The sequence below is a fragment of the Hypanus sabinus genome, chromosome 13, assembly GCF_030144855.1.
Source record: "Hypanus sabinus isolate sHypSab1 chromosome 13, sHypSab1.hap1, whole genome shotgun sequence".
Taxonomy (NCBI): Eukaryota; Metazoa; Chordata; class Chondrichthyes; order Myliobatiformes; family Dasyatidae; genus Hypanus; species Hypanus sabinus.
Window position 1 is genome coordinate 77,582,300 of NC_082718.1, and position 26,526 is coordinate 77,608,825.

At 44.2% G+C, this 26,526-nt stretch overlaps 2 protein-coding genes across 8 annotated transcripts in view; both read left to right on the plus strand.

Annotated features, from left to right (window-relative positions):
• The window catches only part of acad11 (acyl-CoA dehydrogenase family, member 11), a 56,869-nt gene extending 46,772 nt beyond the window's left edge, over positions 1-10,097 (plus strand). For 5 of the 7 annotated variants that reach the window (XM_059987950.1, XM_059987952.1, XM_059987953.1 and 2 more), the window contains 2 exons: positions 7,571-7,648; positions 9,489-10,097. In XM_059987950.1, coding sequence (XP_059843933.1) covers positions 7,571-7,648; positions 9,489-9,644 — 234 coding nt within the window. In that variant the 3' untranslated portion in view covers positions 9,645-10,097. The remainder of the gene's footprint in view (positions 1-7,570; positions 7,649-9,488) is intronic. The other 2 variants (XR_009515410.1, XM_059987951.1) reach the window with 2 other exon arrangements.
• A 6,194-nt stretch (positions 10,098-16,291) lies between these two features.
• rpl6 (ribosomal protein L6) lies at positions 16,292-25,159 on the plus strand. Its single transcript, XM_059987959.1, has 7 exons — positions 16,292-16,333; positions 17,788-18,033; positions 18,189-18,287; positions 19,023-19,166; positions 19,343-19,391; positions 20,455-20,639; positions 24,962-25,159. Exons 1-7 carry the CDS (start codon positions 16,307-16,309, stop codon positions 25,112-25,114), a joined length of 903 nt encoding a protein of 300 aa, XP_059843942.1. The 5' UTR covers positions 16,292-16,306; the 3' UTR covers positions 25,115-25,159.
• Positions 25,160-26,526: the final 1,367 nt, after the last annotated feature.

The window sequence follows — 26,526 nt, forward strand, 5'->3', positions numbered from 1 at the left end:
ATCGGCTTTAATGAATGAGATGTTGTCTCTCGCCGACGGACACACACCCTGCCTCATGTTTGAGCAGGCATTCCTGGAGCAGCTGCCCGAGGACATACGCCTGCTGCTGTCCGACCCCCGGAAGGTGGCAGCCCGGGCGGACTTGCTGTGGAACACCAAAAAGGTGAGCGGGGCGTCCATCGCACAGATCTCCCAGCAGCAAACCAGTCCAGGCTCGGCCGCAGAGCCCGCCAACCCCCGGCCCAAGGAACACTGGTGCTTCTACCACCAGCGGTGGGGCGCAGAAGCCCGCCGTTGTCGCCCGCCCTGCAAGTTCCCGGGAAACGCCAGGGCCAGCCGCCGCTGATGGCTACGGCGGCTGGCCATCGGGATAGCCTCCTGTATGTGTGGGATAGAAGGTCGGGACGCCGGTTTTTGGTCGATACTGGGGCTGAGATCAGCGTTTTACCTCCGACAAGTTACGACACCTGCAGCAGGGCACCGGATCCCCCCCTGAGGGCCGTGAATGGCAGCACAGTAAGGACCTATGGCACCCGTCAGGTGCAGCTACAGTTCGGCTCCAGCCACTTCACGTGGGACTTTACACTGGCCGCCGTAGCCCAACCGCTTCTGGGTGCGGATTTTTTGCGAGCTCACAGCCTACTGGTCGACCTGCCCAGGAAGAGACTGGTCCACGCCGAGACCTTTCAGACGTTCTCTCTGGATGCAGCCCAGTTGCCAGCCCCTCACCTCGGCTCCATCACGCTGTCCAACAACGACTTCACCAGGGTCCTGGCGGATTTCCCATCGGTTCTGGCACCGCAGTTCCCAGCGGCCATGCCCATGCACGGCGTACAGCACCACATCCCGACCCAGGGACCACCCCTCCACGCCTGCGCTCGGCGGCTTCCCCCGGACAAGCTCCGACTGGCGAAGGAGGAGTTCCAGAGGATGGAGGAATTGGGGATCATCCGGCGGTCCGACAGCCCATGGGCCTCCCCCCTGCACATGGTGCCCAAAGCGACGGGAGGCTGGAGACCGTGCGGCGACTACCACAGGCTGAACAAGGCTACCACACCGGACCGCTACCCGGTGCCGCACATTCAGGACTTTGCAGCAAACCTGTACGGCGCACGGATCTTCTCCAAGGTAGACCTCGTCCGAGGCTACCATCAAATCCCGATGCATCCTGATGACGTCCCCAAAATGGCTCTCATCACCCCGTTTGGCCTTTTCGAGTTCCTCCGCATGCCGTTCGGCCTGAAGAATGCCGCACAGACGTTCCAGCAGTTAATGGACGCGGTGGGAGGGGACCTGGACTTCGCGTTCATTTATTTGGATGACATCCTCATAGCCAGCAGCAGTCGTCAGGAGCATCTGTCCCACCTCCGTCAACTCTGCGCCCGACTGAGTGAGTACGGTCTTACAATAAACCTCGCCAAATGCCAGTTCGGACTCGATACCATTGACTTCCCGGGCCACAGGATTACTAAAGACGGGGCAACCCCTCTGCCCGCTAAGGTAGATGCGGTCCGCCACTTTCCCCGACCCACCACGATCAAAGGCCTTCAGGAATTCGTAGGTATGGTCAATTTCTACCGCCGCTTCCTCCCTTCAGCTGCCTGGATCATGCGCCCCCTGTTCGCCCTGATGTCGGGTCCGAGCAAGGACATTACCTGGGACGAGGAGTCCGCCGCCGCTTTCGTTCAAACGAAGGAAGCTTTGGCGAACGCTGCAATGCTAGTACATCCCAGAATGGACGCCCCTACCGCCCTCACAGTGGACGCATCTAACACGGCAGTCGGTGGGGTGCTGGAGCAACTCATCGCAGGTCGCTGGCAACCCCTGGCGTTTTTCAGCAAACACCTGTGGCCACCCGAGCTCAAGTACAGTGCTTTCGACCGGGAACTGTTGGCGCTCTACCTGGCAATCCGGCATTTCAGGTACTTCCTAGAAGGTCGGCCCTTCACCGCGTTCACGGACCACAAACTGCTTACCTTTGCGTTTACGAAAGCGTCCGACCCCTGGTTGTCCCGCCAGCAACGCCACCTGTCCTACATCTATGAATACACGACGGATGTCCGGCACGTCTCGGGTAAGGACAATGTCGTGGCGGATGCGCTCTCTCGCCCTACCGTTCATGCCCTTTCCCAAGGGGTAGACTTTGAGGCACTGGCAGAGGCGCAGCAGGCGGATGAGGAGCTTCCGAGTTACAGAACCGCAGTCTCCGGTTTGCAGCTCCAGGACCTCCCCATGGGCCCGGGTGAGAGGACCCTACTCTGTGACGTCGCCACCGGCCAGCCCCATCCCGTCATCCCGACAGCCTGGCGACGCCGTGTTTTCGACTCCATTCATAACTTGGCACATCCCTCCATCCGGACAACTGTCCGGATGGTTTCCAGCAGGTTCGTTTGGCACAGACTCCGCAAACAGGTCAGTGAATGGGCCAAAACTTGCATGCACTGCCAGACGGCCAAGGTGCAGCGGCACACCAAAGCCCCACCGCAGCAGTTCCATCCCGCCCACCGGCGTTTCGACCACATTCATGTGGATATCGTGGGCCCCCTGGCGCGGCACCTCCTGACTATCGTGGACCGGTTCACAAGATGGCCAGAGGCGGTCCCGCTCACTGACACCACCTCCGAATCTTGCGCCCGAGCCCTGATCGCCACCTGGATATCTCACTTTGGTGTACCGGCCCACATTACCTCCGACAGAGGCGCCCAGTTCACCTCCAGCCTGTGGTCAGCTATGGCCAGCCTTTTGGGGACTCAGCTGCACCATACCACTGCCTACCACCCACAGTCGAACGGGCTAGTGGAGCGTTTCCACCGTCACCTGAAGTCGGCCCTCATGGCCCGCCTGCGAGGAGCCAACTGGGCGGACGAGCTTCCATGGGTCCTACTCGGCATCCGCACAGCGCCCAAGGACGACCTGCACGCCTCGTCAGCCGAGTTGGTGTACTGTGCGCCCCTGGTCGTCCCCGGGGAGTTCCTACCAGCCCCACGGGGGCAAGAGGAAGATCCCGCAGCAGTCCTGGACAGTCTACGCGAGAAGCTCGGTAACCTGGCCCCTATACCCACTTCACAGCATGGGCGGCACCCGACCTGCGTACCCAAAGAACTTCAGAACTGTAGGTTTGTGTTTGTACGAAGGGGCGGGCATCGGCCACCGCTGCAGCGGCCATATGAGGGGCCGTTTATGGTGCTCCGGAACAACGGGTCCACGTTCGTGCTGGACGTTGGGGGGAAAGAGGAGGTTTTCACAGTGGACCGCCTCAAACTGGCCCATGTGGACCTGGCGCAACCGGCCGAGTTTCCTTCACCTCGGCGCAGAGGCCGACCTCCCAAGCAGGTTCTGGCCCAGACTGTGGACATTGGGGGGTGTATCGCCGGTTCTGGGGGGGGGGGGGGGTTATGTGGCGACCCATTTCCTGGCACATCCGAACCGGCTCACAATTAGATAGCCTACGGGGGTTTGCGAGCACAGAGCTTTGGAGCCTCTGCGCCACGGGGGGCAGGTTGAGGGAGGCTTAAAAGTGAGGCTGAGGATTTCGAATAAAGTTTTTTCCTTCGACTGCAGTTACCGACTCCGTGTCGTAATTTTAGCGCTGCGTGTAGCACACCGCTACATGACTGTACTTTGTGCAGTGCTGAGTGTGACTGTTGGTACTGTGCTTTACGCTTTGATCCCAGAACAGGGATCCTCAACTGTGGTTCCGCAGAACACTAGGATCTGCTGCAGGACACTTGGGATTCTGTGAGAGATTGGGATTTTAAAAAATTAAACTTTTTTTTAACTTAGTTTGATGCGCAATGCTAGTGCTTGCAATGGTGGGCAGTGACTGAGCAGACCTGTTTGCAATCTCGTTGCCATGCTGGGCTGAGAGAGCTGCAGTGTGCAGGAGGACCGTGTTTATTTGGTTGAGTCCATTCTCAGTTGTTGATGCGAGATGGGGAAGGCCGTTAATAATTGGTGAGAGCTGTGTTGCACAGAGGGGAGGAGGGGAGGCTGTTGAGAAGTGTGAAATGCGTTTTCCGAGCTTTGAATAGGCTCGCCCAATTTGGGCTGTGATGTCAGCCTCTCCCTCCCAAATTACCTCCCCCAATTTCCCATAAAGGCACCGCCAACTGACTTACAGTAGCAAACAAACTCTACCGATGTAGCAGAAAATTGGAGGGAAGTTTTCAGTCTAAAGACAGTCCAGTGTGGCGATTTTTTGAAGAGGAAGTGTGAGATGGATTCTAGCCCTAGGCTGACAGACAATTCTGATAAGGTTAATGATGAAGAATTACAATCTTCTGAGTCATTTCACTGCACTAGTGCAACAACGGACACAAAGAAGTCCGGTTTCACAATGAAAGCTACTGCTCTGGGTTTTACATGGACTGGTGATACAAGTGGTCCTATTCCATTGTGCCTAGTCTGTGGCAAATGTGGCAATGGCTCCACTCCAGCAAAATTGAAAAGACACTTAACTACAAATCACAGCCATATGACACTTAAACGTGCTGATTATTTTAAAAGACTATTGGAATCTCAAGACAAATGGAGTAAAGCTTTTGTTAATAATGTCACAGTCAGTAAAAGAATTTAGCAAGCACGCTATTTAGTAGCAGAACTTATTATCCAGAAAAAGAAAAGTCGCATAGTTGGTGAGAACCTAATAATGCAAGCATGTAAAATTATAGTGGGTAAAGTGCTAGGACAAGATGTAGTACAAGAAACTAAAAAGGTTTAATTCTCAAGCCGTATGATAAGTCATTGTATCAATCACATGTTACATGATGCTGAAGTGCTTTTGTGTGATAAACTGAAAAACAACAGGTTCTCTATCCAGGTTGATGAGTCAACAGATTTCACAAATAAATGCCATGTTGTAGCATTTGTAAGATTTGTAAATGACCGTAAAATTCAGGAAGATATTTCTGTTGCAAAGAGCTGCCCAAAACAAGCAAAGGCCAAGATATAGTTAATGTTTTGTCTTCATATCTGGAAACAAAAGGTCTGTCTTGGAGGAACTGTGTTGGTATCTGTACTGATGGTGCTCCATCAGAGGTTTAGTTTCTCTTAAAAAGGAAATCCTGACATTATCAAAACATACTGCTTTCTTCACAGAGAGCTGCTGATGTCAAAAACTCTTTGAGAAGAAATGAAAAAAGTTCTGGATGATGCTACACAAATAGATAACTTTATTAAACAAAGACCAGTTCACTCGAGAATGTGTTTTTAAAAAAAACTGTGAGAAAACCTGGACAAAGAGCACACTAATCTGCTACATGCAGAAATCAGTGGCTTAGCAGAGGAAGAATTGTTTACAGGGTGTTTGAGCTGAAAGGATGAACTGCAGGAGTACTTTCAAGAAAATAATAGCCTAAATTTTGCTGAGTGCTTTGAAGATGAAGAATGGCTGTAGAAACTAGCCTACGTAGCAGATATTTTACATCATATGAACCAGTTGAACAAGTCTCTGCAAGGCCCTGGAGAGAATGATTTTTGGATTTAAAAGGAAACTGAATCTTTGGAAAAATCCGGTGCTACTTGGGCCTGACAGTGAGGAAGGATGTTAGAACATCTGGAGTTTTATTGAAAACCACCTGGAAGAACTGCGGAACAAAATCGATCAGTATTTTCCTGCCTTTCGACACAAGTGTATGACTTGGTGAGGGACCCTTTCTCTGAATCTTCTGCTCAGCCTGAGAAGAGGAGGAACTTTGTGAGCTGCAGACTGATCATGCACTCAAGATGAGATTTACTGACCTGCGCCTGGGCAAATTGTGGATTTCTGTGAAAGAAGAGTATCCTGCCATTCATAGGAAAACAATAAACATTTCACTGCAGTTTTCAACTTCTTACATGTGTGAGCAAGCTGATTCTTGCATCAAGAGCAAGGATAGAAATCATGTCATTTCAGTTGAAGGTGAAATCTGTGTGTACTTATCTCAACTTCGACCCAGAATTGAGTATTTGTGCAGCAAAAAACAAGCACAAATTTCACATGCTGGGCCTATATTTGAGCATGATCACATCACTTAGTAAGATATTACTAAGTGACACCATTTGATTAAGACCATTCAAATTCCTAGGGGTGAACCTCTCCAATAACCTGTGCTGGTCCACCTACAGAGATACCATATCCAATAGAGCTCACCAAGCCTCTACTTCCTCAAGTCTGGCGTGTCCCCATCAACCCTTACTGATTTATATCAATGCACCATAGAAAGCATCCTTTTTGGATGCAGCAAATAAGACTATTAAATGTTTCCTTAGTATTGGGTGGAGATACAGTACGTCTCTACCAGAGGAGGTGTAAGATGCTCCTTCCCTCCGCTAGCCTGCTGGTCACCCTTGGGCAAGGTGTAGCACCTGCTTAGCAAACCCTCTCTCCTCCGATCAGGGTCACGTGAAGCCATGGGAGCCGGTGGTGGATGGTCGTATGAGCAGCTGGTGCATATCACAGGTCCTGGTTATGTGACCACTGATGCCAGACAGACAATCTCTGGAGTATTGATAATAGCTGGGGTTGCCCATCTTCTAATGTTTCCTCTGGTGGCGGTATCCAGAACTAGAGGGGACAGCCTCAAAATAAAGGGGCGCCTTTTAGAACAGGAGGAGTTTTTTTAGCCAAAGAGTGGTGTATCTGTGGAATGCTGTGTCACAGGCAGCAGTGGAGGCCAAGTCCGTGGGTATTTTTAAATTAGAAGTCGATAGATTCCTGATTAGTCAGGTCATCAAGGGATATGTTGAGAAGGTGGGTGTATGGGGTTGAATGGGATCCGGGATCCGCCATGATGAAGTGGCAGAGTGGACTCAATGGGCTGAATGGCCTAATTCTGCTCCTATGTCTTATAGTCTAATGGAAACTATCCAGAAGAAGGCAAGGCAAACCACTTTGGCAGAAATTCACCAAGAACAGTCATAGCTATGTAGAAACCACAATCACCCACATCATACCTCACAATCTACCTTGTTGTGATCTTGCACGTTATTGTTTACCTGCACTGCATTTTCTCAGTAGCTGTTACACTTTATTCTGCGTTGTTCTCGCACAATGCACCATGTAAGGTCTGTATGGACAGTATGCAAGACAAGCTTTTCACTGTATCTCAATACACTTGGGTGGCATAGTAGCATAGTGGGTAGCACAATGCTTTGCAAGGCCAGTGACCGGGGTTCATTTCCCACCACAATCTGTAAGTAGTTTGTGGGTTTACTCTGGGTGCTGCTGTTTCCTCCTACACTCCAAAACATACCGGGTAAGTTAATTGGTCATTCTAAATTGTCCCGTAGTTAACTAGGGTTAAATTGGGGGTTTTCTGGCAGCACAGCTCAAAGGCCAGAAGGGTATGTCTCAATAAAATAAAAAACATATAATAATGAACCAAAAATTACAATTGTAGGGTGTTGTAGTTAAGATGCTTATTTGTAAGTTATTGCTGCTTCTTAATGGATTAAAGATGGTTAGATGTTCAGTATCTACCAGGGTAATTTTCTCCTACATGAATAACCTTGTGTATTGCATCCAATCTTCCTGTTTCTTGTTAATGTTTGAAGCACAGTTTTGTGAACGTTTAATTGTTTGTCACTGCAGGAAGCAGCTTCAGAAATCTCCATGATTAAAATGCTGGTACCAAGTATGGCATTGAAAGTTATTGATCGTGCCATCCAGGTGAGTGAGTACAAGAACTAATCAATTGATATTTCTATTCTTTCATTCAAGCTTTAGCCCTTTTGCATCAAAGTAAAACCTAGAGAAAATTATAATTTTTCTTTTTATTACCTGGGTTCAATCAATGCTTAAAGTGATTGTGTAAGCCTTCGATTGGGAGACTACTTCGGCGAGCACGTTGGCTCCATCCACCACAGAAAGCGGGATTTCTCGGTGGCCACCCTTTTCAATTCTGCTTCCCATTCCCATTCTGACATGTCAGCCCATGGCCTCCTCTACTGCCAGGGTGAGGCCACACTCGGGTTGGAGGAGCAACACCTAATAGTTGGTCTGGGTGGCCTCCAACCTGATGGTATGAACATCAATTTCTTTAACTTCCTCTAAATGCCCCCCTTTTCCATTCCCCATTCCTGTTAACCTCTCTCACCTTATCACCTCCCTTTAGTGCTCCTCCCCCTTCCCTTTCTTCCATGGTTTTTTATTCTCTCCTATCAGATTCCCCTTCCTCCAGCCCTTCGTTTCTTTCATCAATCTATTTGCAGCTTTCCCCCTCCCCCTCTCCCGGTTTCACCTCTCACCTACCAACTTGTACTTCTTTCTTCCCTCCCCCACCTTTTGACTCTGACTTCTCCACTTCCTTTCCAGTCCTGATGAAGGGTCTCAGCCCAAAATGTCGACTATTTGCTCTTCTCCACAGATGCTGCCTGGCCGGCTGAGCTCCTCCAGCATTTTGTGTGTGTTGCTTTGGATTTCCAGCACCTGCAGATTTTCTTGTTCTTGTGAAGGCTTAGGGTGAAAGGGTTTCTTAACAAAATCTCATTGAAAGTTGCCTTTAAATATCATCACTTGTTTTGCACATTTACAGCATCCAATTTTTTAAGAATTAAAAATTCCTTAATCTCCTAGATAAAACTAGACTGGTAAGGTATTTTCTTTCCTCCTTTGAGTAAAAGTACCAAGGTTTATGTGGATCAAGCTTATCCCTTAAAGCACCTGGAAAACGTATTGAAGCTTTAATTAAGAAACTCAGGCTGAGTTTAAGGTTATTTACTTATTGACGTACAGTGTGGAATAGACCCTTCTTGCACCTTCGAGCCGCACCGCCCAACAACCCCTGATTTAACCCTAGCTTAATCACAGGACAATTTACAATAACCAATTAAACAACCAACCGATATGTCTTTGGAATGTGGGAGGAAACTGGAGCACCCTGAGGAAACCCATGGGGAGAGTGTACAAACTCCTTACAGGCAGTGGCAGGGGTTGAATCCAGGTTGCCTCTATTACAAAGCATCGTACTAGCCACTAGTGCTGCCCCAATTTGGAGCTTGAGCATTCCAGGATCAAAATTTGCATGATGCAAGGAAGCCAAAACAAAAACTACGAAGCTCTAACACTCTGATCTGTCCAATTTAATTCAGATTTTTTAAGTCATGGGTAAGTTATCGGATAGCATTCTTTTAATGACAGAGTAGTTCCATTTGATCTGGGGATTGCTTGATTATTATGCACAAACATGAGCACCTCCAGCCAGAAGATAGTGTTTCTGCCATTTACTTCATTTATTCCTTGTTCTCTCAGTGATTTCCCTGATTTTTTTTAAAGGTTAGCTTTATTTGTCATATGTATCATTTGCGTCAAATGAAATCAGCAACGATTGTGGCAGGAGCAGTCTTCAAGTATCCGCAGAGTGCTCCCGTCACAAAGTGTTGTCAGAGTCTGTCTGAGATGCACACCATTCGGAGCAGTTAACAGGTAGTGAGAGCTTGTCCCCACTAACAGCCCTGGCTATAACGGCCTTAAGGAACCAGCACTGATTCTTTATTTCTATATCTTCCAGGCCTTTGGAGCAGCTGGGCTCAGCAGTGACTACCCATTAGCTTGGTTTTATGGCTGGGCACGTGCATTGCGACTTGCAGATGGTCCAGATGAGGTTCATAGGACATTGGTTGCCAAGTATGAACTAAAACAGAGCGGCACCACACAGAAGCACTGAACAATCGCTCAGCGGTTCACAACAGAACAATCACTAACATATTCTTTAAGCTCATAACGTACACAAGTGAAATTAGTCATGTGTGTGTTATATTGCTTTGTAATACGGGCTGTCGCCTCAGAATTTTTACATAATTCCTCAGCATTTTAATCTCTGATCATGTTACCATTCTTTCAACCAGCTGTAAAGAGGCCGTATTCTTTTCTCTGCAGTTACTTGCCAACCTTCTTGATACCATGGAGTATATGATATAAAGAAGGTTTCCAAGTAACTGCAGAGTAAGGAATGTGCTGGTTAAGATGCTGATTGCTCAGAGGATTTGACAAGTTTTCAGAATCTTTGGGTGAATGGTGGTAGGTCCTTCTGATCTTTTCTCCCCTGCATCTGCTGGAAAATAGTCCTAAATCAGCATATCCTTTTTAGAAAGATTAAAATATAATTATTTAAATATTGGATGTTTTCCATGTATTTGTTTGTTCTTGTCTTGAAGGCACTAATAGCTTGCTGGTTTGCATTCCATGGTTATCCCTTTTATCTCTGGTAAACATACATGGCATAAAGAAATCAAACATTAAATTCAAGGCTGTAAAAATATCTTCAGATGTAAATACTTATAGATCTTAAAATAAATATAACAGGTTTCAATAGGTACATTTAATGTCAGAGAAATGTATACAATATACATCCTGAAATTCTTTTTCTTTGCAAACCTCTACAAAAACAGAGGAGTGCCCCAAAGAATGAGTGACAGTTAAGTGTTAAAACCCCAAAGCCCCCCAGCTCCCCCCCACACATAAGCAGCGACAAAGTGTCGACCCCCTCCCTCACCCGCAAAAAACTATCTGCACCCTCCACCAAGCACACAAGCATTTGCAGCAAAGCATCAGTAAAGATACAGGCTTGCAGAACCGGAAAGTCTACTCATTCACCTGGTAATTCGACATACCACAGGCTCTCTCTCTCTCTCTCTCTCTCTCCCCCTCATTAGGGAAAAAGAGGTGTCCCCGTTTCACAGCGAGAGGGGAGACATAACAAAGCAACTCGCTGATTTATGGTGTTAAAAGTCCATTGCGTCAGTTTCCATATACTGTAACAGAAGAGTATATTAAAACCATTTGGAAATTGGGAATCAGTACTGATATTTGCAGGTGACACAATCTGTTCTTAACATGACGTAATTCCAAACAACAAATACACATCTTTGATTGCTTTTATTCTTGTCTTTGTCTTCCCACCCTTCCCCCACATATAGTTTGTAAATACTGCAAATTCTTGTAAGGTTCCAGACTCTTGTCACCGTCTGCACAGAACCGAAATAAGCTGCAGAGAGTTGTAAAATTAGTCAGCTCCATCATGGGCACCGGCCTTCGTAGTATCCAAGGTTTCTTTAAGGAGTGGTGCCTCAAAAAAGCAACATTATTCATTAAGTACCCCCATCACCCAGGACGTGTCTTGTTCTCATTGCTGGCATCAGGGAGGAGGTACAGGAGCCTGAAGGCACACACTCAACAATTCAGGAACAGCTTCTACCAGTCTCACATCCGATTTCTGAATGGACATTGAACCCAGGAACACTACCTCACTACTTTTTTATTTATTATTTTTTGATTACTTATTTAACTACCTAATATATATACTTAGTGTAATTTAGTTTTTTTTCCTATAATTATGTATTGCATTGTACTGCTGCCACAAAGTTAACAATTTTCACAACATATGCTGGTGATAGTAAACCTGATTCTGATTTTCCCTCTAAAATGCATCACCTCATTTTCATCGAGATTTCAATTAATTTGTCAAGTATATACACGGAAGACAAAGATATTCTACCACTCCCTTTCCATGCTTAACTATACACCCTGATTTGATATTGTCCTCAAATTTAGAACTGTACATCCAAATTCACTGATATAAAGAAGCCAACACATAAGGTTCAAAGGTTAATTTATTATCACAGAACTCTGAAATTCTTCTTCTCCACATGGCTGCAAAACCAAGAAAGAATTGCAACATGACCATCAACCCCCCCCGAATCCCTCCTCCCCGAACAAAATCAAAATACACAAATCAACCTCAACTCCCACTCACCCTCCCCGAACACAAAAAAATGAGAAAGATCGGGCAAAAAACACCAAGTATAAAAAACTATAAGTCTGAAAAGAAAGTCTGTAGTTCCAAGTCCATATCCAAAAGCTTGGTAACATTCTACGGCACAACGGCAGGCCTTTCCCTTCCTGTAGCAGAGTGAGTCCTCCAGCATCAAAAGGCATCTCCCATCTCTGGCAGAAGAGTGATCTCACCTGTAATCAAACGCCAGTCTCCCCTCTCCGATAGCAGAGTGATCCCACTTGTAATCAAACGCCAGTCTCCCCTCTCCGATAGCAGAGTGATCCCACTTGTAATCAAACGCCAGTCTCCCCTCTCCGATAGCAGAGTGATCCCACTTGTAATCAAACGCCAGTCTCCCCTCTCCGATAGCAGAGTGATCCCACCGGTGATCAAAAGGCAGTCTCCCCTCTCCGATAGCAGAGTGATCCCACCGGTGATCAAAAGGCAGTCTCCCCTCTCCGATAGCAGAGTGATCCCACCTGTAATCAAACGCCAGCCTCCCCTCTCCAATAGCAGAGTGATCCCACCGGTGATCAAAAGGCAGTCTCCCCTCTCCAATAGCAGAGTGATCCCACCGGTGATCAAAAGGCAGTCTCCCCTCTCCGATAGCAGAGTGATCCCACCTGTAATCAAACGCCAGCCTCCCCTCTCCAATAGCAGAGTGATCCCACCGGTGATCAAAAGGCAGCCTCCCCTCTCCGATAGCAGAGTGATCCCACCGGTGATCAACAGACAGTCTCCCCTCTCCGATAGCAGAGTGATCCCACCGGTGATCAAAAGGCAGCCTCCCCTCTCCGATAGCAGAGTGATCCCACCAGTGATCAAAAGGCAGTTTCCCCTCCTTGGTAGAAGAATAATCAAAAGACAGAACATATTTATAAGGAGAACGTATTCAAAGGTATATTTAATGTCAGAGCAATGTATACAATATGCATCCTGAAATATTTTTTCTTCGCAAACATCCACAAAAACAGAGGAGTTCCCCAAAGAATGAATGACAGTTAAATGTTAGAACCCCAAAGTCCCAAAGACTTAACATTTCACCCGGTATTCAACATACCACAGTCTGTCTCTCTCTCTCTCTCTCTCTCTCTCTCTCTCTCTCTCTCTCTCTCTCTCTCTCTCATTCTCTCACTCTCACACTCACTGACTCACATAAGGTGTCCCTGTTTTTCCCAGCGAGTAGGGAGACATAACAAACAACTCTTTGGTTTAAGATGTTAAGAGTCTGCCATGTCGCTTTTTTCAAGCTCTGTGCTCAAAAAACTGGGCACACAGTCACAGATACCCCACTCCCCTGACGACACACAGGTCTCTTGTAGTGACACCGACCCTTGATCCACCTCTCTCCAGAGCCCCGAGAACCTCGGCTGCCAACTCTGAGCCAGACTCTTTGGCGTGCCGAACAACAACAGCTGGTTGTGAAACCCCGAGAGCAGGTCCCATTCCCACAAAGACCGTAGTCAACGTGTAACTCCAGGTCAGGGTCTTCAAAAGAACCCTGAAAGGGAAAAATAGACATTAAAGATAGAAATAGCCTTTGTATGCTCTAGCTGAGAAAGCTATGTAAGTGCTCATATACCTTAGTCTAAAAATATTAAATATAAATAGCAGTTAGTTTCTAAAATAAGCTTAATTTTATGACTCATTGCCTTCATTATGTGCCATGTCACATGACAAGGATGAACATGGTCTTTCCACGACCACGATTGTTTTTGGCAAATTTTTCTACAGAAGTGGTTTGCCATTGCCACCTTCTGGGCAGCGTTTGTACAAGACGAGTGACCCCAACAATTATCAATACGCTTCAGAGACTGTCTGGCATCAGGTGTCGCATAACCAGTACAAGACGAGTGACCCCAACAATTATCAATACGCTTCAGAGACTGTCTGGCATCAGGTGTCGCATAACCAGGACTTTAAAACAACTGTGATGCTCCAAGGAACGCTACATGAGGTCATTCTTACCTGTGGCCATCGGGCTCTATAATGAGTCAACCCATAGCCAGGATTCATCTTGTGATCTTTGACTTGTAAATCTTGTACCTCTTATTTCTAAGGTAACTTGTTTTTATTTTGACTTATCTTCTAATATTTGTATATCTGTGTATTTGTAATGTTACTGTGGCACTTTAATTTTCCTTGGAAGTCAATATGTATCTATCCATTTATCTGTCTATGCATCGGCTGCTCATACCCGCCACCTGCCCCCATGACTTTAAGTGACCCTGATTGAGGGGCTAGGCAGGTGGTACACCTTGCCCAAGGGTGGCCAGCAGGCTAGCAGAGTGAAGGAGTGCCTTACCTCTCCTTTGGTAGAGACGTACCTCCACTCTTGCCACCCAAACTTTATGACTGTTAGCAGCATTTTGAGTGAACTCAATTGGTTTTAAGAACTTTCAGATCATATCCAATACCCTTCTGCCTGTATCCTTACTCGCATTTCTGTTCACTCACCTGTACTAAACATCTATGCTAAGCAGCACACAACTTTCAAAATGCTCATCTTTGTTTTCACAATATTGTATTTTCCTATTGTTGGCCTTAAAGCTGATTTCCAAATAAGATTAGTTTTGTTTAAGGCTTTTGACTAAGACGAAGTGTCTCCACTAATTTCATCTAATGCCTTTCATCCTAATATTCTTGGAACTTTGATTACTCTGGGCTGCTTGAGCCCCTGGAAGTGCCAGAAGCAAAAGGATGATGTCACAAAATCAAGTACTTGGTAAAATACAGCCCTTCTTCACAACTTGCACCCAGACTGCCTAGCCCTAGTCAATCCCAAATTCTGTCCCAGGAGGAGAGTACGAGGCTCCTGAAACCAAGGTAAGCAAAAAAAATCTGAAGTTGCTCCAGACATTTGTTTTACGGCAAGTAGCGCACTGCTTTGGCATCCAAAAGGTTGTGTCTGAATTGTTATACCTAAATCAAATCAAATTGCAGGTTGAATTATCACCTCATTACAGCTGAATTAAACAACGTTCCTTTGGGGCCAAGGTGCAAAACCTACACAGTACATTCAAAATAGTGAACCAAAAAATATAGTCATGAAGAAACCCATAAACATACAGAGCCCAAGAACCTGAGCAACATGTCCTGCAAATTGAGTGCTCAGACACACGTGATCCAGCCTGCCACTCCACCGATCAGGGCAGCACCAACTAGAGAGACCAGCCCCAACTGAGCACGGATTCCACACTACATCGTCTCTGGTGTCATCTTGTCTGGACTGCAGCAGCAGGCAAGACCGCAGCCTGAGGCCTAATCCTCACTACAACTGAGGCTACACCGCTGCCTCGCTATCTGTCTGTGACTGTGACTATGTATAAATGGAATGCATGGCTCAGTGTAAACACTCACACATCCACACCTTGTTGGAAAGTAACGTAACTTTGGAATGGTTAAGGAAAGAAGTTTTGTGGTGTGATAAGATATAGGAATAAGTTGATCATTTAGCCTTGCAAGCCTGTCCACCATTCAACAAGATCATGACTGATTTTGTGCATCATCTCATATGTCCTGAGCAGTCCCAGGTCCCTTAAATCTTTGACTCTTGAGTAATCGATCAATCCCGATTCATATTGAAAAATGGATAGATCACTGAGTCGGTTAAAAATTCAACACTTCGTGGGCAGGGTTGTCTACCGTGTTGTGGTGTTCTATGTTCCAAAGTGGAGAAGGATCTTTCATGATGGCATTGTGAACCTTAAATCATACTCAGGAGTTACTGAAGGCAGTAAGAGTGGACTGCCTCAAAAGCTTCACCCACTGTCTCGTCAGCTACCACTTGCCTCATCCGTAAGACAATGTGAATCACAAATTGGCCTCCGAACCCACTGGGGTGGAAACAAGCCATCCTGAACTGTCCTGCAGTGAAGACTGGCTTTGTGGCTGTGCACTCACTTTTGTGAACTTCCATGAAGTTATTTGATCGCTTTTGTTATTTGCACGATTTGTAATTTTTCTGTACATTGAGTGTTTGGCAGTCTTTTTTTTAGTAGGTTCTTTTGGGTTTCTTTGTTTTGTGGCTGCCTGTAAGGGGACAAATCTCAGTGTTGAATACAGTGTACAGTTCTTGATGACAAATGCACTTTGAACTTCAGAAGTCCCTTGGCCATCCAAATTGGCAGGGAAAAGAGGGATGCGGTCCATGTGCGGCCAGATGGGATTGGATTACATGGCATCATGCTCGAGTCACGTTTATTGACATGGACATATATACCCAGCGTATAAAAGCCTCGAAAATTAGCTTGTTGCAGCAGCAGAGAAGGTGGCAAGCAGTTATATAAATTTAACTTTGTAATTTACACTAGCGGGTTTAAGGGTCTACGCTCTGAGTAAATAATGAATAATAAACATTATTGTTGCCAAGTCTAAAATAAGTAAATGATTTGCTGTAAGTACAGGAGGTGCAACCACGAGTCACAAAGTGCTTGAAGGTCTTTACCATCGGGGGAATGCAGGACCGGAGACTACGATTCCCAAAGTGCCTTGCCAGTCTGGGCCGGATGTAGGGTGACGCAGCCAGTCGAGTTTATACCCCGGTGGCCCGGATGTTGGGCCCTTCCTTTAGCGCTAAGGTAAGAATGGCGGCGTTTCGGGTGAAGCGGGGTGGTTGGCCATCGGGCGCCATCGGGCCGGGGTAGCTTTGTTGTTATCAAATGGCGCACGAATAGCACACCCCAAGAGGTCACCTATTGAGATCAGCCGATATTTCTCGTGGAGGCGGACTTAAATTGCTGTTTTGTTGGATGCGGCATAGCTCGGTGGGACCTGGGGGAAAAGCCGAGCCCTGCGCTTGTGGACGCGGTACCGAGTTGGAAAATGTCGGCGGGGACAGTTGAGACTGGACCACCTGCCTGTAAGGGAGTGGAGTTGTGGGGATGGTGGGCTGGCAGTCGGTGCCTCGGGTCAGCGGAGTTTGGGCCTGGCCTTAGTTGGTTTCTCCCAGTGACGGCCATGGGTGGGTTACAGCCGTGGAACTGGTTAATTCAGAGCAACACACAGAATGCCGGAGAAACTCAGCACGTCAAGCAGCATCAATGGAGAGAAATTCGCCGCCGAACTTTTGGGCCGAGACCCTTATCAGGACCCGTGAAGGTCTACTTGTTCATTTCCTTCTATAAAAGCCGCCTGAGACACTTGAGTTCCTCCACCAACGTGTGTGTTGCTCCAGATTTCCAGCATCTGCTGCCTCGTGTGAGCCATTTCATCCAAATAAAATCTTGTCCCGGCTTAGTAGTAACATTGACACAGTTCCACTTTCATTGGTTGCTTACTTATTTGGCAAATAAATGCCTCGCTGCATCTTGAATTTTATTTGCTGTTTTACAAGGAGGTGCAAAGGGACTTTGGAGTCCTTGTGCAGGATTCCCTAAAGGTTAGCTTACAGGGTGAGTCCGTGGTGAGGAAGGCAAGTGCAGTTTTGGCATTCGTTTGGAAAGGATTAGTACATTTAAAACAAGGATGTCGCTCTGAGGCTTTACAAGCAATTGACTGGACTGCACTTGGAGTATAGTGAACAGTGTTTGAGGCTCCTTATCCAAGAAAGGTGCTGGTATTGAAGAAGGTCCAGAGGAGGTTCACAAGAATGATCCCAGGAATCAGTTGAGTGCTTGATAGCTCTGCGCCTGTAGTTGTTACAGTTTAGAAGGATGGGGAGGGGATCTCATTGAAACCTATCAAATGTTGAAAGGCCTAGACAGTGGTTGTGGAGAGGATATTTCCAATGGTGGAGGAGTCTCGGTCCAGAGAACACAGCCTCAGGATAGAGGAAAGTCCACTTCGAACAGGGATGAGGAGGGATTTCTTTAGGCAGGAGGTGGTGAGTCTGTGGAAGTCATTGCCACAGATAGTGGTGGATGCCAAGTCATGCAATAATATCTTAGATGTCCATAGTCTTATTTAATGAAATAGGCTGTAATTTGCATGTTGGAAGCGAAAACTTCAATATAAGCTCGGTCATGTTGCTTTAGCAGGAGGACTGAATTTCATATTTCATATATGTTCTAAGGTCTATTAATCTTTTTGATAGATGGCAGGGGAAACAAAGGAGCCAGCAGCGGGGGAGAAAAAGGAGCCAGCAGCGGGGGAGAAAAAGGAGCCAGCAGCGGGGGAGAAAAAGGAGCCAGTGGCGGGTGAGAAAAAAGAACAGAAGAAACCTCGCCGCCATTGTAGTCGCAACCCTGTACTGGCCAGGGGCATTGGCAAGTATTCTCGTTCTGCCATGTTTGCCAGAAGGGCCATGTACAAGCGCAAATACAAGGCTCCTGAAACCAAGGTAAGCCAAGAGGATCTTGAGGTGCTCCAGGTGTTCCTTTTACAGCAACTAGCACGCTGTTTTGGCATCCAAAAACTGGTGCCTGGATCATTATACCTAATGTTTTTGTCCAGTTTTGTGATGAAGCCTAAAGGGTTATTTCATTTCCTTTTCAGGTTGAGAAGAAGTTGAAGGAAAAGAAACCCTTCACCATCACCAAACCTGTTGGGGGAGACAAGAATGGTGGAACTCGAGTTGTCAAAATCCGTAAGATGGTAAGAAAGGTGTTGCAGAGTTAGGAGTTTAATTCTGGTGCCATCTATACATTCTTGTGTAGGCCATGTGGGTTTCCTCCCACCGTGCAAAGGCAGGCCAGTTAGTAGATTAATTAATTGGTCATTGTAAGTTATCTTGCGATTAAGCTGATGATAAATAGGTGAGGTTGCTGGGTGGTGTGGCTCATGCGCCAGAAGGCCTGTTGGTGCCATATCTCCAAATAATAAATACATAAATGGACGTGGGTGGACTGTGTAAATGAAATTGGGGCACTGGAGCAGGAGAGCTCTCACTTTGTTCATTTTGTTTCAAGCCATATTAAGATAAGGCCTTCATATAAGGCTGAGAATTTTTGCTTCACTGGGTGCTTTACTTCCATGAGAGATGTGGTATAACAATTACTCGATTTCTTTGAGCTCTGATTTGAAATGTTGACTTGGAAGGTTGTGTGTAAGAAGATGAGAGTTTGGCTTTGATTTTTCCATCCTGTCACTTGCAATAATAATTTAGTTAATCTTCCTGTGTTTAGTCCAAAGTCTCTGAATTTTATTAATTACCTATTTATAGTGATGGTGGTTACACTTCATCATTTTTTTATAAGTGCAATGTTTCTTGCTACGTTAAAGTCCTCATTGGTGTATGTAATGTCGCAGATTGGTTTGGGTATAGAGATTTTGTGTGGCATAAGTATATGTTGTCTTTCATATTGTGTATCTTTGTTTTGTCATTTCCAGCCACGGTATTATCCCACTGAAGATGTTCCCCGCAAAAGGCTCAGTCATGGTAACAAACCTTTCAGCCAGCACAAACGACGTCTGCGGAAATCCATCACTCCAGGAACAGTCCTTATCCTGCTGACTGGTCGCCATAGATGTAAGGTAGAGGCTGCAAATTTATCAATCAATAAAAGTAGTTGTAGCCCTGCTGGGGCCTGAGATGAGATTCAAAAATGACTGGGAAATGTTGATGTGTATTTTTCCCATACGGATAATTTAAGAAAATTTTGTTTATGGATAATGGTTTTTGTAAACTGATTGTTTTTTTTACTTTGCAGCGTGTAGTTTTCCTGAAGCAGCTTGACAGTGGCCTGCTGCTGGTCTCTGGTGAGTACAATTCCTTAAGTGGTATCACTTAAGTTTGTTCTGTTCGAGAAAGGACTTAATGGAATTGCATTTGTGAAATAATAACTGGGAGTGTATTGCATCAAGCATTTCTAATTGGGAAATTTGTTTTCATTCATACTTATAACTTGCATTCAAACATACAAGTGTCTTGGAAAGGGTTTCTTGAACAACTTTTAGTCTTGAAACCTATTACTGCAATAGTAAGTATATCAGAAAATGGAATTTTTATACTATTTTATATACCCTGTTTCAGATTTCAAGGGTTGCAAAAATACAAGTTCCCCCACTGAAACCTACCAGATCTGATCTCTCCACACTCCACACTCCACCCTAATTCTTTGAAATTCAGTACTGAATGGGTTGAAATTTCTTGCAATTAAATATTCTAGCAATCAACTTCATCCTTTACCTGTCCCTGGGCTGAGTCGCAATCGTGATGCTGAGTGATGCAGACACCAATGAAGTACCGATAACTGGTCTTTACTGCACCTCATTCACTGAAATAATCAATGTTACTGTTGGCTGTTTATGCATCGTCCCCTGTTGGTTGATTTACATTGGATCTCAGCTAAGCACTTGCTGTTAAAATACTTGTCTTTGCTACTCTAACAACTTCAGTTAACAGCCTTCAGATACCTGCACTACTTATTCTACATGACAGATCTAATTGTATGCATTGGACCTCCAATTCACTCTCTAAATTGCAGCACTTATTCTTTCTCCTCTCCCTGAGCATCTGTCTGCCTTGTTTCCAGTGAGATTTGTCAAATTTTGTCAGTGTTCTTGTAAAGCATCTCAGACATATTGATGCAATGAAAGCATTTGATAAATGTTTCTCCTCGACTCTTATCATGCCAACTTCTGTTGTATGTAGAACAAGGCATTGTAGAACCCGATCAGAATCCCATTTGTGGATACAGCATGTTAAACAGAATTGAGACTATTTAGAAAGTGTTAATTTTGCAGTTGTGCTAGTAACAGACCTTTGTTTCTTTTCTAGTTTAGTTGTCAATTATTTCTGATTCTGAATTTTTTGTATTAGGCCCTTTGATTCTTAACCGTGTTCCACTGCGAAGGGTTCACCAGAAATTTGTCATTGCTACATCTACAAAGATCGATCTGTCTACTGTGAAAATTCCCAAGCACCTGACTGACTCATACTTCAAGAGGAAGAGGCTGCGCAGGCCCAAGCACCAAGAAGGAGAGATCTTCGACACTGAGAAAGAGGTAACAAATGTGCTGTCAAGTGAGCTCTTGTGACCACTAGTTAGTCCTAATACTTAATGACTGCTACATGAGATTCCAAGATATCTACATTCTTTTTCCTTCATTACAAATCTTTCCTGTTAGAGAAAATGAGCTGGATTTTGTTCCTGTCCAGTTCTTAGTGCACCGTTTTTCTTCCTAGCCCACAGTCAGTGTGGTAAATTATCTCCTAATGGAGTACACAGTTTGGATTACCCTTTGTTTTAAATTGGAACAATCCTGAAACCCCGTGTTACTATCATGTTGGATTCTATCATCTGGTAGAAACTGGAAGTTTATTGACTTTCTGGAGTTTTTACTAATGATATTTTTAAATGCAATCCTGTTAATGATTTGTACCACATTTATTATTAGATCAGAAGAATTTCCAAGTATTGCACATGGTTAGAATGGCTGGGGAAAAGGGTAACCATGTGACAGTACACATGGACTGTTGTATCAGTAGAAAAGAGCAAATTTTAGATTTCCAAAGATTTGTTTTCCAAAAAAAAACTTAGAGAAAATTATGCATTTCATTAAATAAAATAACTTTTTAAGTAATAGATCAGTTTTCAAATATAAACTTGACTACTTTGTAGGTATATAGCCCAGTGCACGATTAAACAAAGGTTAGGAACATGTACTGATGATCAGTGACATAATGAACTAAACTGATTAACTGAAACAGAAAAGGGTATAGAAGGAATCAAACTGGGTGAAGGGCGGCCAAGCTAAAAGGTGAAGGTTTAGCAGATGTGACAGTTTAAACTGCAAATCGTCAATTCTTAACACCAAGGCAAGAGTGAGCATAGCAACAGGACACAAGGTGGTGGTCCTGCATCAGCAAGGTCTCCCAAGCAGAAATTTCATGGCAGAGAAGAGTTTCAAGATGTGCTGTTCCAAGTTCTTCTGAAGTACAGAGAAACAGGCAAGGCTGGGGACTGAAATGCAGTGACCAGCCATGGAAACTGCAGCAGGCAAGAGGTACATCAAACATGCATCCCATCTAAATTGGCAGAAGTCCGGCACTGCTATCAGCTTTGAACTTCCAGTAAATCACTGGAATCCAAGTATACCCCTCTACTGTCTGAGAAGTCTTGTCGGAAGTGGTATTCGTGGAAGAGTTGCTGCCAAAAGGCCATTTTTCCAAAATGGAAACAAAGCCAGGAGTCATGCCTATGCACTAAAGTACAAGGTCTGCTAGGATGTTGAACAATGGCAGAAAGTGCTCTGGACTGACGAGTTGACATTTGAAATTATTGGCTCATGCAGATGTCAGTTTGTCTCTAGAAGAGCTAGAGAACGCTACATGGATGAGCGCCTGCAGCCAACAGTGAAGCATGGTGGAGCTTCCCTGCAGGTTTGGGGCTATATTTCTGTAAATGGAGTTAGTGATCTGGTCAGAATTAATGGGATCCTGAATGCTGAGAATTACAAGCAGATTCTTATCTATCATGCAGTACCATCAAATACACGGTCAAGGTCATAAAGAACTATCTTCAGCAAAAAGATGTACAAGGAGTTCTGCAACGGATGGTACAGACTCCAAAAGGCCATTCTTCCAAAGTGGAAACAAGGATCCTGATTTCCACGTCACTGAGGCTGCCTGGGATTACCTGGAGAGACAGCAAAGTCTGCAGAACTGTGGCAAGCACTCCACTGTGCTTGGAACAACCTACCAGCCCATTTTCTTGTACAAAACTGCACGATAGTGTACCTAAGAGAGTTGATGCAATTTTAAAAGTGATTGTGCCAAATATTAATTTGATTTAGTTTTTTATTGTATTACATTTTTAATATTTAGAAATTTTTCATTTCATCATTTTTGAAAACCACTACTGATTTTTTACCATGTGCTTTAGACTTCTGCACAGTACTGTATATGGAAACAATTATTGTCAAAACAAGAATTGTAGGAACCAAAGTAGGATTACTGATTCCTTCTCTCTGGCTCTTCATGATTGACACTGCTGTCTTAGCTGTTCGGAAAGCAAGGCAATTGCGCATACTGAAAATCTTAAATAAAGACCTATGCTGAAAATACTCACCAAGTTAGGCAGTGTCTGTGGTGATAACTGCATTAATGCTTCAGTCACTGAACATTCATCGGATTTGCTTGCATGTGGTCAGACCTCTACGGACACACATACTCTGGAGGGCTTATTGATGTGCAAGTAATTCTGGTCTTAGTTACTGCCTGAGTGTTACAAATAGGGTCATTCTGTTAAGGATCCTTTTCTTTCCCCTTAAAAGCCAATTGCATTTCTCTGCTGCCCTTCAATCCTTTGTGGCATGTCAGGCTGAAGTTTTTAATATCGAATGCCTGGCCACCAGTGAATAAGAAGGTAGAGTTGTATATTCATATTGTACCTTTCATAATTTTGGACCATTTACTCAATGCAACTAATGACATACTTTTGAAGTGCAGTTGCTTTTGTAAAGGAACACAAGCAGCTCGTGGAAAAAACATTCTGGTTCCGTTTTAATCATGTCAATTTAGAGTTGAATGTTGACCAGATTTCAGGGATAGCATGCTTAGATCTTTGGCATTGTGTTTCCTTAAGGCGTAGAAGTTGAGGTTCTTGTTTTTTTTAAATAACAAGATGCCAATAATGACATAGCAATCTTGCTCTAGAAGCAAAGGTCTAGGCTATCTTTCCACTGCAGTGCTGCTTGGTAAAGGAAATCTCTTGCATGGTAGTGTAGTGGTTAGCACAACGCTTTACAGCATCAGCAATCTGGGTTCAAGTCCTGCCACTGGCTGTAGGGGTTTGTACATTCTCCCATGATCGCATGGGTTTCCTCTGAGTGCTCTGGTTTTCCTTCATTGCAAAGAATTGGTAGGTTAATTGGCCATTGTAAATTGTTCTGTTACTGGGCTAGGATTAAACGGAAGGGATTGCTGGCTGGTGTGGCTTAAAGGGACACAAGGTCCTACACTGCTCTGTACCTCAGAAAATAAGTGAAATGAGGTCCCATCTGGATGTCCATAGACTGGGAAAACTCCCAAGACCCGTTTTTTTGGTAAAAGGTCTGCTGATTCATCCAGATGTACTGGGGTTAGCATTCCTTCCTCTAAGTAGTTTTGTTTAACCTGTTATCTATTGATAAACACGTTGCTTTATGTACTACTTGCTATGTTTAAATCAATTTCCGTATTTCAGAAGTGTTTAATTGAATGTAGAAAACACTAAATGACTTGTCAAGTGGGAACATTTTGGTGTGGTATAAAAACCCTTGGATACATAGGTTTAAGTTATTGGTTTTGTAATTGATGGGAGTCAGCTACTTTGTGTGGTTACCATCGCATGCAAGCTACACTCTGTGTCAAAAGTTGACTTCAACAATGATTTTTCACAATTTTCGCTTGCAATAGTAACAATTGTCATAACCCATTCAGTGGTCTGTTTCCTATCAGGCTTACTGTAGTAGTATTGACAAACAGCAAATCAGATTCAACCCAAGGTTTGGAAAAGGTCTAAATCTGAAATGCTTGACCTCATAGCAACCAACACTTTGCATAAAAGGATATCTGGACAAATTGTGACTTTGTTGATGAGATAAATCCAAGCTGAATCAGTTTCATGTTTTTCATTTCATGGATAGTGTGTTGTCTCATAGCCTGTTCCAGAACCAGACACAGAATTGAGCTGACACACCAGAATTATCCCATTTGAACTGTATTTTACTTTAAAAATCTCACATCACCTTTTGAAGATTATTTTTCCTAGTTCTGGATTGACGATTATAACTCAATGACCATGTTTTAAACCCCAAAGTATTGGATTATCTGTTTGATGTGGGCATTACAGTACTAATCAGAGTTCAACGTATACTTAAAGAACAATTATGCAATGTCCTGAGAAACTACACAAAGAATTTTATTACGTTCTGGTGAATGGTAGAAAAAGTGTGTTACACCAATTGATTTTAAAAAAAACAGCATTTTCTTGCTGACTTCAGCGATTTCTAGAGGAGATATTATTGTATTAAAGTATTTTCCAGGATCTATGCATCAAACATGTAATATTCTGTCCCTGATCACAGGAGTTCAGTTTCTTAACATTTTGCTAAGAGATAATAAGTATATTTTTGCTTTTTTGCACAGTTCTGTATTGCAAATGGTGCATCTTGAACAATTAATTTGGTTCTATCTGAATTGGAGCTGAACTGTGTAAAATTTGCCCTGATCACTACCTACTTCACATACAATGTTCCTATGGGCCTTACTGTTCTAAGAGTTTGTGATGAAATTGCTGTACCCTGCCTTATCATTCTCTTTTTTTCTTTTTCCCTCCTCACAGAAATATCAGTTAACAGAACAGCGGAAGAAGGACCAGAAAGCTGTGGATTGCCAACTCATGTCTGTTATTAAAAAGGTCCCCCAGCTTCGTGGTTATCTCCACTCAATGTTCTATTTGTCAAAGGGCGTTTACCCACATAAATTGGTCTTCTAAGCAAGCCATAAAAGTTGACATTTATTAAAACTGGTGTTTCAGTAACTACCTGTTTCTTTTTGGATAATATTATTCAGACTTGTTCAGCTTCCTTTTACAGTTTTTAGATTCTAGGGAATAATTTTTCCACCACACAGTTTCATAAGATTTAGTTGGAACTTACGGATGTACAAATTGAGGGCAGGAAGCAGCTGTGTGGTCATTCAAAAGACATTGTAACCTCAACTCCACAATATTTCACCAATTGTTCATCAGATACCATTTGAGCTTTACCTTCATATTTTTTTCAAATATTCTGCTATTGCTGTCCTATAAGGGGAGAGTTCCAAAGACTCAACTCTCTTGCTCGTCTGCAAAGTTGATATCTAAATTCTCCCACAAAATGAAACATCTTCATCACTTCTACCCTGTTAAGAAATCTCTTGCATTTCAGTTGCATTAGCTCTTGCTGCCTCTAAACAAGCCTAGCCTAGAGATAACAAGCCCACTCCAGGTATCAGATTATCAGACTGAAACATAACTTCCCATTTTGTGGTCAGCCCCCTTCACAATAAGCATTAATATTGTTAGCTTAATTATTTTTCTAGCCTTTTGTAAATGTGCACTAATACACACATCTCTCAGCATCTTAAGGCTCCATAGAGTTACCATTTAGATAAAGTTTCTACTCTTCTAAAAATGAAAATTTCCAATTTTCCCACATTATACTCTTAGTTCAAAGTAAATTTATTATCAAAGTACATATGTCACCATATACTACCTTGAGATTCATTTTCTTGCAGGTATTCACAATAAATACAAAGAAACATAGTAGTGAGGTCTCTGTCAGGATTGACATGGATGTTGCATCCTAGCTGTCTAGATGCACAAGCTTGGGCTGTAGAATGTGGAGGGCAAGTTGTTGTCCAGTAAGCAGCATCTGATGAGCCCAAAGGAACCGATACAGTTTGGTATCAGCAGTTTCACAGGAGTTGCAAGTCAGTGTTGAACTCAAGGTAGGATTGTCACAAGTGAGTATTTGAGATTAGTTTTCCTTATAGGTTTGCTGCCAACCATAGCTGACGAGCTTCATCTGCCTGAAGTAACTGGTTTTAAGGCATTAGTAACTTGCCCTTGCCCCTTCTGTCAGTCTTAATAGCCAAGCCACACCTGAAAGCCTAGACTTGGTTGTCAGGCTATTTGAGGCATATGTAATTGTGAACATTTAATAGGTAGTGCAAACTTGTCCCCTTTAACACCCCTGGCTATAATGACAAAGAACCCAATAGAATCAATGAAAAACTGCATACAAGAAAAACAGAACCACTGCAGAAAACAAAGTGAGCAAATACAAAAATAAATAATAATAGAGAATGAGGTGTAATCTGTAAATTTACCAAGTATAAGTTTGTCTAAATTGTTCATTCAATTGT

What these genes read in the sequence shown, in the direction of transcription:
- rpl6 (XM_059987959.1), top strand. Translation starts at nt 16,307, where the DNA reads ATGTTGGGCCCTTCCTTTAGCGCTAAG. An exon ending in ACAAGGCTCCTGAAACCAAG is followed by an intron (nt 18,034 to 18,188) that starts GTAAGCCAAGAG and finishes TTTCCTTTTCAG; the next exon opens with GTTGAGAAGAAGTTGAAGGA. An exon ending in CTGGTCGCCATAGATGTAAG is followed by an intron (nt 19,167 to 19,342) that starts GTAGAGGCTGCA and finishes TTTACTTTGCAG; the next exon opens with CGTGTAGTTTTCCTGAAGCA.